General features: G+C 43.6%; 1 protein-coding gene across 1 annotated transcript in view; it reads left to right on the plus strand.

Moving 5' to 3' along the window:
* l3mbtl1 (L3MBTL histone methyl-lysine binding protein 1) overlaps positions 1-12,369 on the plus strand; it is a 46,162-nt gene that overhangs the window by 8,830 nt on the left and 24,963 nt on the right. The window contains exons 5-15 of the mRNA XM_067371034.1: positions 7,426-7,582; positions 7,727-7,850; positions 7,949-7,997; positions 8,737-8,819; positions 9,061-9,165; positions 9,268-9,403; positions 9,861-9,952; positions 10,043-10,194; positions 10,316-10,392; positions 10,748-10,833; positions 12,148-12,258. Coding sequence (XP_067227135.1) covers positions 7,426-7,582; positions 7,727-7,850; positions 7,949-7,997; positions 8,737-8,819; positions 9,061-9,165; positions 9,268-9,403; positions 9,861-9,952; positions 10,043-10,194; positions 10,316-10,392; positions 10,748-10,833; positions 12,148-12,258 — 1,172 coding nt within the window. The remainder of the gene's footprint in view (positions 1-7,425; positions 7,583-7,726; positions 7,851-7,948; positions 7,998-8,736; positions 8,820-9,060; positions 9,166-9,267; positions 9,404-9,860; positions 9,953-10,042; positions 10,195-10,315; positions 10,393-10,747; positions 10,834-12,147; positions 12,259-12,369) is intronic.

Below are 12,369 nucleotides of genomic sequence, written 5' to 3' on the forward strand. Positions count from 1 at the left end.
CTCCCTTCACTCCTTGTCTGTTCTTATTTGTTATTCAATGTGTGTAATGGTGTTACTCTCCTTCTTTTGGATTAAATACTCCGTGAGGGAACGGCACGAGGCCGGTGACGCGAGTGATAATGAGCATCACCTGCGAGGCGTGCCGGCCTCGAGTCTCTCACGGAGGAGCTCCGGAGGCATAAAAGGAGGAGCGACTACAGTGAAGGATGAGAGAGGACCAGGCCTGGACTTTATGTTATGGTTTTGTTATGTTTGTGTGGCCGGCAGACGTCCGCGAGGGTCTGCCGGCATTACTTTCGTTTTGTTCTTTGTTTATTTTTGAATTAAAGTTACGTTGAATGTTCGCCGGTTCCCGCCTCCTTCTTCCCACATCTACTAACCTCGTTACAACTCTATTCTGCGGATATCTGTATACGTCTCAACTCTCCAGTACCATACACCGTAACAGAAGAACAGACCAAAACCGCCGGAAATCCACATAGAGGATGGGTTTATTCCTTGTTCCCATTCCTTCAAAGGATCTTGAACGCCAGCCAAGAGTGACCATCGGCTCTGAATGGCTAGGCAGGATGGCCGCCCACTGGAGAAATACATTGAGGAATTTGCTGAGCTGAATTCTCAGGCGAGCTGGCCCGATGCTGTTTTAAATTCCTGTTTTCTGAGGGGTTTGGACGAGAATACGATTCGCTTCTGTGAACCTGAATGCCTCTATTCCCTTGTCGAAATTATTAATCTGGTTCTATTTCTTAATGGTTCCGAATTTGAAATTGAAGAGGTTCACAGGCAATCATATTCCCCTCGTCCATCTCCCTCAGAAACAATGGTGGCCGGGCCAGTTCACCAGCCACCAACTTCCTCCACCTATCACTCCAGTGGGTGTGCACCAGGGATTCAGCCTAACCCTCAACCCAAGCCACCCAAGAGGAGGAAGTCTAGACGGCAAAAGAAGCCTGCCTTTGCTCCTGCCTGCGCCGAACCTGCTCAAGTCTCCACAGAGCCCTCTCCAGCCTCCTCTGAGCCCTCTCCAGTCTCGGCCGAGCCCGCTCTAATCTCCTATGAGCCTGCTCCAGCTATCACCGAGCACCCTCCAGCCTTCCAAGAGGGGGAATGGTTCATTGATTTTAGGGCTGACCCAGCAGTCCCAACCTTCACTGAGCCCGCTCCAGCCTTCTTCAAGCCAGCACCTACCTTCCCAGAATCAGCTCCAGCCGTTCATGGGTCGCCAGAGAATGCTGGGTGGTTAATAGACTTTTTGACTGAGCCAGCCCTCTCCGAGCCTGCCGCTCCAGCCCTTATCAAGCCCTCTGCTCCAGCCGCCACCGCCGAGCCCTCTGCTCCAGTAGCTGCCAACAAGCCAGCCGCTCCTGTAGCTGCCAACGAGCCAGCATCTCCAGTCTCAGCTGCCGAGCAAGCATCTCCAGTCTCAGCCGCCGAGCCAGTATCTCCAGTCTCAGCTGCCGAGCCAGTATCTCCAGTCTCAGCCGCCGAGCCAGTATCTCCAGTCTCAGCCGCCGAGCCAGCATCTCCAGTCTCAGCTGCTGAGCCAGCATCTCCAGTCTCAGCCGCCGAGCCAACATCTCCAGTCTCAGTCGCTGAGCCAGTATCTCCAGTCTCAGCCGCCGAGCCAGCATCTCCAGTCTCAGCCGCCGAGCCAACATCTCCAGTCTCAGCCGCTGAGCCAGTATCTCCAGTCTCAGCCGCCCAGCCAGTATCTCCAGTCTCAGCCACCGAGCCAGTATCTCCAGTCTCAGCCGCCGAGCCAGCCGCTCCATGCTCCTCTGCCACTCCTCCCGCCGCCGAGCCAGCCGCTCCAGCCTGTCACGAGCCTGCTCCTGCCCTCTCCGAGCCCACTCAAGCCCACAAATCCAATCCTTTCCATGGTCTCCCCAAGACTTCCCTAAACCTCCTAAAGTATTTTTTTTGGGGGGGGGCAGGTACCTGTGGGTAGGGTACATGTGGGCGCCACACATGTGGGTGGGCTTCCAGCACCTCCATGGCAGCCCAATTCTCCTGACCCACCGTGGCAGCCCATATCTCCTGACCCGCCGTGGCAGCCCGCTGCACCTGACCCGCCATGGCAGCCCACGTCTCCTGACCTGCCGTGGCAGCCCACGTCTCCTGACCCACTGTGGCAGCCCGCTGCACCTGACCCGCCGTGGCAGCCCGCTGCACCTGACCCACCGTGGCAGCCTGCTGTACCTGACCCGCCATGGCTGCCCAGGACTCCTAACCTGCCTTGGCTCATGGATCCGCCCTGGAGATCTCCACTGCACCGGCATGAGGTCTCCAGGGCGCCCACCCCCCCTCCCCGTTGTTACATCCACGGCTTGAGGCCACGCCTACTGGGAGGGGGGGTAATGTCACAGATCCCTTGTCTTCCTGAACTCCATTTCCCATGATCCTCATGTTCTCCACACCTGCACTCACTTCCCTTGTCATTTCCCCATCTTCACAGACCATCATCACCTGGACTTCCTCGTTAGCACTCCCTTTATATTGGACTCAATCCCTTCACTCCTTGTCTGTTCTTATTTGTTATTCAATGTGTGTAATGGTGTTACTCTCCTTCTTTTGGATTAAATACTCTATTCTGTGGATATCCGTATACGTCTCATCTCTCCAGTACCATACACCGTAAAAACAACAGCTGCCTGATTAAACCGCATGCACATCCAGTACTCACAGCGCGTGAGCAGCCAGACCGTGTCCAGCACAGCAGTGACAAACTCTCTTGACACTTTCGGCGCTCTATTAAAGCGATAACCAGCACAAGTCACTTGGCTTAAAAAAAAAAAAAAAAAAAAAAAAAAAAATATATATATATATATATATATATATATATATATATATATATATATATATATATATTCCTGTGGTAGAGAATGTTGTGGCACCAAGATAGGCTACTATGAAGGGGGCCCTTGGGTTTGCTATAGGCCCAGGGCCCTATGTGTTCTAAATACGGCCTGGTCCAGCCTGGATAGAACAAGTGGACAATATGTTGTATAGCATGCTCCGATAGGAAGGGCCTGATCTTTCTTAATGTTGTATAAAGCAAATCTGCTGGACCATGCAGTTCTAGCAATGTAGTCTGTGAAGTTTGGCTGATCATCAATCACAACTCCAAGGTTCTTGGCTGTCCTGGAGGGAGTTATGGTTGATGAGCCTAGCTGAATGGAGAAGTTGTGATGAAGTGTTGGTTTGGCTGAAACCATTAGCAGTTATGTCCTGGCAGGGTTGATTTGAAGGTGATGGTCCTTCATCTAGCAAGAAATGGCTTTTAGGCAGCCTGAGATGCAAGCAGCTACCCTTAGATTATCCGGTTGGAAAGAGAGGTAGAGTTGTGTGTCATCAGCATAGCAGTGATAGGAAAAGCCATGTTTCTGATTGACAGATCCTGGTAATGACATGTAGATGGAGAAGAGAAGTGGTCCAAGCACTGAGCCCTGAGGCACCCCAGTAGCTAGATGTTGCGACTAAGACACCTCACCCCTCCAAGATACCTTGAAGAACCTACCTGAGAGATAAGACTTGAACCACTGGAGTGCAGTACTTGAGATTGTCATTGTCATGAGGGTTGACAGGAGGATCTGGTGAGTAAATGTGTCAAAAGCAGCAGACAGATCCAGCAAGATGACTACTAATAATTTGGAAGCAGCTCTTGCGAGTCTCAGAGCTTCAGTAACCGAGAGTCTCAGTTGAGTGTCCGCTTTTGAAGCCAGACTGGTTGCTGTCTAGGAGGTTGTTCTGTGTGAGAAAAGCAAAGACTTGGTTTGCTCAAGTGCTTTTGCAATTAATGGAAAAAGAGATAACTGTCTGTAGTTCCCTTTTGAATGGAACCCCGAATGCATCCCCTAGAGAGCTATGAAGAATGCCGCCGGCATGACTGGTGTCTGAAGCATGAGTCTAAACACGACATTGAACTTGACATTGGCAGGCAGCAGCCTATGACATCACTACTTGTGGGACCATGGGTATAAAAGGGCACCTGTGAAATATGTCATCCTCTTTCTTGTCTTCAGGAGACCTTTTGTTTGCACATGAGTTAGGAACACATGCATCCTTGAGGGAGCAGAATGCGCACACTGAAAGGATTTCTCAATGAAAAGCTCAGTTTGCCCCGTCCCTACTCTCGAGGAATGTGGGATGCGCATTTGTGCAGAATGCTGTCTTCTCTTCGAGCAAGCTGGATGCACTAGGTATAATGCATTCATGAGACTGACTACAAGAGACAGGTAATAAGAATTCAGCAGTAGCACTAAGTTGTAGGCTCTTTTCTTGAGCCTCTTCTGGTGCACCTGGGTTGGGAGTACTTTCAACCATTGTTTGGTTGCTCCCCTGAGCTCCATCTGCTATGTTAGTGTCAAGTTGCTTGGCCTTCTATGAGGCCTCCCTGACGGAAGTTGGATGTAGCTTAGGATTGGACCAGTTGATGATGTCATCGCCAATGCTGAGAGACATCACAATGTTGAGCCGGCATGATGAATGATATTTCAGTGTATATCCTCTAGTAGTTTTATCTAAAGCCAAACACGCTTCATTCAAGCTCTTCCAGCTCCGTGCGCATTCTCTCTTTCTCCAGACATGTGCCACATTAACGGTGCGTGCCCACTGGTGCGGAGGAGAGCGAGCATTTTTAATTAATTCCAATTCATTCACTCCCCAGAGCTCCACTAGGATAGCAATTGCGAGTTGTAAGATCCTTGCAAGATGTTCTTGGTAGAGAGTCGTCATACTGAGGTCTCTGCTCCTAGAGCTCGGCTAGGTGGTAGGGTAGTATGCTATGTTGTTAGGCTCTTTGGGAGCCTCTTTGGCTACTGAACTTAGTGTGGAGTGTTACTAGACTGCCTCTCATTATGAGAGTCACTGTATTGAGGCCTCTATCTGGAGAGCTTCGAAGGCCATTGTAGCATATGCACATGTATCAGGATTATCAATAAAGTTTGGAGTTCTCAGAACGCTTTGTTAATCACTAAGTCGGCTACGACCAGTCGGCATAAGATGAGCCCACTTGACACCTTTGTGGACCCGTGAGGGTAAACAGAAATCTCCAACTTCCTCACTTTGGTGACTTCAAAAGGAGCACCCCCCCAACCTGAGATATGTCACATACCGGTAGCTGACAAATGCATTTTTCTATGCGTTTAATGATACTGTGAAGAACGTACTCCATCTCGAAATCCGATCTGATAGTCATTAAGTATGCAAATTCAGCTAGGAGACCAAACAAAGGAACTTTGCCCGCCAAATAGTGCTGCGCATCTATTGGCCGCTACAATTCAGGAGGTGTGTTAGCTTGGGTTTCCATAAAAACAACGACACACACCTTCCCCCTGTGTTCTCCCAATTGTTTCACGAGCACCTCGCGTACGTCCCTCCCGGACGTCTCCGGTGACCACGCGCAGCCATCGCGCTCACCTTCGGGACCGCCATCTTCCAGCAAAACTCACTATCAAGTCCTCAGTTCAAACCGCGGAACGGACGAAGCCAACGAACTGCACCAACCCTAAACTGAAATTCGACATGCACAACCAATGCAAGTATACTGCCGTTTCAACAATCTTAGATGATGAAACTGATTTCCGTGCTGGCTTTAGGACTGTTTGTAAGTTCGCTACTTGCCTTCTCTCTTTCCTTCTCTACTTCCACTCTTGTACATAGGTGTGTATATTCTTGTATATATATTTAGACATATAACCTGTGTATTCGTAGTTTGCATATATTAAAACGTTATTCACGCTCGATTGTTCTGTTTGTTCTTTCAACTGAAGACCAAGTCACTTTAACGTTTTTTGATCGTTTTATGCTTTGATGCTATAATAGGAATATTCTCTTGGCCAGAGATTAACTCCGTTCATAATATTCTATGAGAAGCAACGGTTTGCTGGACAAACTAACAGTTTCTCTAAATAATTATTAAACCAGAACTAATCATATATGTAATTGATTATAATTCGTTGTAATTAATTCACAATATATGTTTAATTCCCCGTTGGGTCGATATATGAATCATAATTTATTCATAAAGCTTTATGAATTATTATATTCATATTTCATCCATAAATTGATTAATAACTGTTCGAACCGCTACATCATTACACCATTTAGACTGAGTTGCTAGCTCCTTTCTGAGATTTTATGGTACGGCCCTTGTGTTAGAGCATTGCTAGGCCTCTTGTTTGTGGCCTCCTCTCTGAGCCTCCTTGGATGCTGGCCTGAATAAGAGAACATAATTAGACTTCCTCTCTTTTAAAGTTATCCTGTTGAGGCCTCCATTCTTGAGAAGCTTGCCTGTAAGGGGCCTTTTAGCTCAGGCTAAAAAGGAAATAAACAGGAATTAATCTCGATGCTGGTATGCACCTTAGGGATGGGGACTCCTTTGAGTCTTTGACTTATGTCAGCCAATAAGGCACTCATCCCTTCAGTGTGGTGGTGTGGGTATTTCTTTCCCCATAGCGCCCTCTAGGGGTCGCAGTGTGAGTTCCCATTTGAAAGGTAAGTCTCAGGTTATGCATGTAACCATGGTTCCCTGAGAAGGGGAACGAGAGGCTGCGTCCTTTTGTCATGCTTCAGGTATTCCTGCACATCTCTTTCAGACAAGAAATGAATGACATATTTCACAGGTGCCCTTTTATACTCACATTTGACCAGTAGTGACTTCATAGGCTGCCGCCTGCAAATGTCAGGTTCATTATCGTGTTTAGACTTATGCTTTAGACACCGATCATGCTGGAGGCAATCCCTATAGTGCCCTCTAAGGCAGTGGTTCTCAAACCTGTCCTGGGGACCCCCCACCACTGTACATTTTGCATGTCTCCCTCATCTAACACACCCAATTCAACTCTTGCAGTCTCTACTAATTAGCTGATGACTTGAATCAGGTGTGTTAGATGAGGGTGACATGCAAAATGTGCAGTGGTGGAGGATCCCCAGGACAGGTTTGAGAACCACTGCTCTAAGGAACCCAGCATCTCGTTCCCCTTCTCAGGGAACCATGGTTACATCCATAACCTGGCATTTTTAAAAGTGCTGGGTTTAGAGTATATACACAAAAATACATTTTTTTATCAGTAAAAGGCCAATTAGATGGAAACAGGCTGGAGTCAGCAAATTTTGCAAATAGTCAAAGTAATTTACCATTATTTTTTTACACTTTGTTGATAACAGAATAGAGCAAAAAGTGGATATAAACTTGAGTTACAGATTACACTTGATTACTCAAGCTGTAAGGACAGTAGTCCAATGAAAAGTTCAGTGACATCCAAGAATTATTTTGTGACCAGTGACATTTTTTAATTGGTTGGTGTGGAAAAAGCTAATTCTGGACCCTGTAATCAGTATATATCTAACATATATTGAATATTGAAAGTTGTTAGCAATTGCCTTTCCAATGTCACCATCACAAACAGTAATTTTTGATTCCAGGCATCTCAGCAGGTGGGAATGGCAGGCCGGCTGCCTTTGTGGAGGCTGACAGACTTCAGAGAGGACATATGGAAGCTCAAGACAATCCAGTTCATAGCAAGTGCAGTGAGACATCGACTAAACAGACTTACCTACATGGAGAGCCAATGTCTAAAAAGTAAATAAACTATTAGACATACATATCTATTCTACTCATGCAATATATACTGTAAATACAGTATGTGTTATGTGTGAGATTTCTTGTATTTCTTGTATTCTGAAAAGTCATGTACTTGCTGCATTTTCTGTATGGATGCTTTAGTCCTGCAGGGATGGCAGAAACACAGGATGACTATCATGAGCATGAAATGTTGAAGCCCATGAAGAAGAGGAAGAGGAGGGAATACAACAGCCCATCAGAGGAGGAGTCTGATGCTGAACCAATGGTGCAGTTCTTTGAATCTATTAAATTGCTGTGTTTGATGTGTATTTTTGTATTTCTTATGGAGTTCTAATGCAATGAAATGCACTTTTGTCATTAAAGGAGGAAAAAGTTGAGGCTTTAAAAATTGATGGCAGACACAACAAAGCAGGTACTTCATCACACTTCTTGAAAATGCAGAATTTGTTTACGCAATCATCACTAAAGAAATCTAAACTTAGATTTTCTACAATTGCACTCTGCATTCACACAGATGTCAATCACTGCTTCAACGATGTTGCTCAAACTGCAGAAATGCAGGTTTTGTGTTCTTAACCAATGCAATCTCATTAGTATTTGCAGGTATTCAAATGTAAAGTGATAGACGCTGATATGAACGATACCAATGCATGGACAGCTTCCAAAATGTAAGCCCTTTATATATGTATACAACATTAGAGATGTACAAATTTTTAAATGTGGTATAATTATTATGGTTGTGAAATGTTTGTATAAACCAGGGTTATTAGAGACAAATGAAACTAAAACTAAACCATGAAAGAACATTGTTTAGGATGAAAAACTATGGTATGAATCCAAAATATTTTCTATGCCAAAATGGACCACATTCACTATGAACCTAAACAGAGGATTTGAAAAGATGAATATGCCTCATGTCTTGAGACATATATGAAAAAAAATTTACATGCATATTGATATTGTTTGTATCTGTGTCTATCAAAAAAAAAAAATAATAATAATAATAATATATATATATATATATATATATATATTAGTGTGTGTTTGAACTACTCATACTTTACATAGACATAACAACACATAATGAGATTACATCAAAACAGTGTGCTTTGCATATATTAATGTGTACCACCTCTCTGTGGGTACAACAGAGACTAAACTGGAGTTGTGGTCCTGGCCACAGTACCTAGAGCAACAGAAAGCTGTGGCTGCTCCAGCTGGACTCTTCCAGGAGGTTTGATTTCTTTATTTCATGACAGGAAGTGAATAATGCCACTTTGCTATGGATTTTAATCTAAAACGCCTTCCTTCAATGACATTTTATGATGCAGCTGTGATGTGATGTGTTATCATAGCACAGGCCATTCATTTGATTTACTTCAATACAAAGTAGAGATTACAAACAGTTAATAGTTCAATTGTGGATTTTTCTTCTTCTTTTTCAATATTAATGTTTATCCATGTAACTGCTCTAGACCCAAAGGGTACCCATGATTAAGAACAACTTCCGACAGGGTATGAAGTTAGAAGGCATTGATCCCCAGCATCCCTCTATGTATTTCGTCCTGACGGTGGCTGAGGTACATCAAGACAGCTCTTCACATTTGACTTTCTGACAGACTAATTTCAACATGGAGAAAGGTGACTCTGAGTGCTCACTCTCTTGAAATGCTTGTCTCTAGGTGTGTGGCTTCAGATTACGCCTTCATTTTGATGGCTATTCTGACTGCCATGACTTCTGGGTCAATGCCAACTGCCCTGATATTCACCCAGCTGGATGGTGTGAGAGCACAGGACACAAGCTGTACACTCCAAAAGGTGAATTATAAGTCTGAAATCTGTTCAGATGAGAACACTTGGTCAAATAGGTGATACATACTCACACAGTGACCAAATTCTGCATTGAATTATATATTTATATATTATATAATAATATCAAAAGTTACTTTTCTACAGTATCACCTACAGTTGGCTAATGAACTATATTACTTGGTATGAAAGGTTTCTGTGAATAATACTAATCATTATTTATTGAACATTGCTGTTTTTTGCCAGAGTACAGTGATTTTACCATGGTAAGGGGACTTCAGAAAATCCCTTAAAAAATGTGGGAAGATCACTGTAACACATGGCATATTATGGCTTATTGCTTTAACATGATAATTCAAAAACCTTAAAAAAATTAAGATCTATGATGTATCTCCATTGCTATCTAGTCCCAGTTTGGTTAAAGTTTTTTTTAACTTTATTACCATTCAACACTCTTCCCTTTCAGGATGTAAAGAAGAAGAGTTTTCTTGGTCCAACTACCTAAAAATCACCAGATCACAAGCGGCACCGAAAGAGTTGTTTTCTAGCTCAATCAAAGTAAGTCATAAAACCACAGACTGAATCTTTATTGCAATTTCTTACAAAAGGATTCTGTCTGAACAAAGACCTTGTTTTCTCATTGTACAGTCTGAGACAGACTGTGGGTTTGAGGTGGGGATGAAGTTGGAGGCTGTCGACCGCATGAATCCCTCTCTCATTTGTGTTGCCACAGTAACAGACAAAGTGGGCAATCGTTTTCTGGTTCATTTTGATAACTGGGATGACACGTATGACTACTGGTGAGTTACAGCAACTCCTCAAGTCTTGATATAATACTGTATATATTTCTTAAGTCCTGAAATTAACAGGTTTGTCATTCAAAATAAAGTTGTAATGTTTTGAGTTTCCTCTTCATCGTAGGTGTGATGCCAGCAGCCCATACATTCATCCCACTGGCTGGTGTCAAGAGAGGGGCCTCCCCCTGACGCCTCCGCAGGGTAACTGACAGAGTCAGTCATACTGAGTCTGTATGCCCCTACAGGCAAAGGAGAAACACTTTGTGACTCCAATTAAGTCGATTTCTGGAAAAATTGATTCTTAAGTCAATTGTAATTATTTCTGAGGGGAAATTAATAACTTTACTTTGTTACAAAATGGCAGAAATTTATGTAAGCTGCATAAATGGCTGTGTTCGGGATGTTTGATCAAATAAATGCAGCCTTGATAAGCATAAGATACAACAGATAAGAGATAAGTAGAGTACCTGTACGTGTACCTGTAATACTCAAGTCTACCTATTTTGTTAGCCTACTTTTTATATAACACTGGCTCAATGTGTTCTTCTCCCGATAGATTATCCTGACCCTGACAGGTTCTCATGGGAGAGATATTTGGAAGAGACGGGCTCAACGGCAGTCGCTGCTGAAGCATTCAGAGTGGTGAGTTAAATCTCTCAATCATTTAAAAGACAGACATAACAGATTATTATGTGATCTTTGATTTACATCTCTGTCAGTAAATAAACCATTAAAGGGGTCATGACATGAGAAATCAAATTTGCTCTTTTGACATATAAGAGGTCTTTGTACCTTTAAAACATCCTTCAGGTTTCAAAGCTTAAAATGTCCTCATTATAATCAAAGCATTTATTTAATCAAGCTCCAAAAACAGCTATATTGCTTGATCTGTGATGTCACATAGGCAGATACGTTTGTGTCTGCCTCCAGAGCAAGACAAATAGCTATACATCATCACACCATTGGCCCCGCCCACTGGCATTCAGTCACTTAAAGGTGCAGTAAGCAGTTTCTGAGAAACACTGTTGATAGTTGAAATCAAGCCAAACAAACACACCCCTACCTTCATTGCTCCAGCCCTAAAATGCACAAACACACAATGCAAGAGTGGATGCCTCTTTATCATAACTGAAGAGAAGCAAAATAATGCTTCAATGACACTTAAAACCATCCTGTTAATATAGCTAACATTACAACAACAGCATATCTTGCTTCTGTGAAACAAATCAAAACCAATGTTACTCACATATGGAGCAGAAACAACTAGGTTTGCCACCTTCAGTGTTGCAAAATAAGGGACACTCAAGGACCCAAGGTCAGGATTTCCATTAAATAATACATTAAATTTTGTTTTGTTTTTTACCAAACCTTATTGTATACCCCCAGAACACGTGGAATATATGACACGGGTGTCATGGGATCATTCTCTGATACTTTTGCATCTTTTTTTAAAGCTTGACGCAGGTTGCTATTCACTGCCATTACAGTATATGGCTGAGTGCAAGTGGGACATTTTTTTTTTTTTTAAATTTTCCTTTTGTGGTCTGAAAAAGCATTAGAACGCCCCCTAATGAATGCCCTTGACTGGGTCGTCTGGTATTTGCCTGGGGCCCAGAGCGTTTACATTGAAAAAATTAGAATGTTCAAAGCAGGCCGCCCATCACGGCTGAATACCGCAGCTAAGGATAATGGAAAAGGACTCTATATAGTTCTATTTTGTAGCCAATCAGCCACCTACTGCTGATTGGCTACATGTGTGTTCTGCTGTTCGGTCCAATCCACTTTCAACAGTGTTTCTCAGAAATCACTTACTGCACTTTTAACGGCTGACATTTGCCTACACTGGATTGTGAGCGTCATTATAATAGAACCCATTATAATCACTTTTCCTTCAGCAAAATAAAGCCAGGTTCAAGATTACATAGGAAAGCTGACTCCTCTTGTATGTTTCCATAGCGTCCTTCCCATAGCTTCCAGGTGCAGATGAAGTTGGAGGCCGTGGATAAGAGGTGTCCGGGGCTGATCCGTGTGGCTATGGTGCAGGAGGTGGACAGTTACAGAATAAAGGTGTGAAAGACTGCTTCTGTAATGCCAGCTTACAGCTATGCTGCTTTAATGAAATAAAATAGAAATAAAAGTTAGTACATTATCTTTATTTCTTTTAATGGCCCATAAAAT

The sequence above is a fragment of the Chanodichthys erythropterus genome, chromosome 20 (genome assembly GCF_024489055.1).
Source record: "Chanodichthys erythropterus isolate Z2021 chromosome 20, ASM2448905v1, whole genome shotgun sequence".
In the NCBI taxonomy this organism is placed as follows: Eukaryota; Metazoa; Chordata; class Actinopteri; order Cypriniformes; family Xenocyprididae; genus Chanodichthys; species Chanodichthys erythropterus.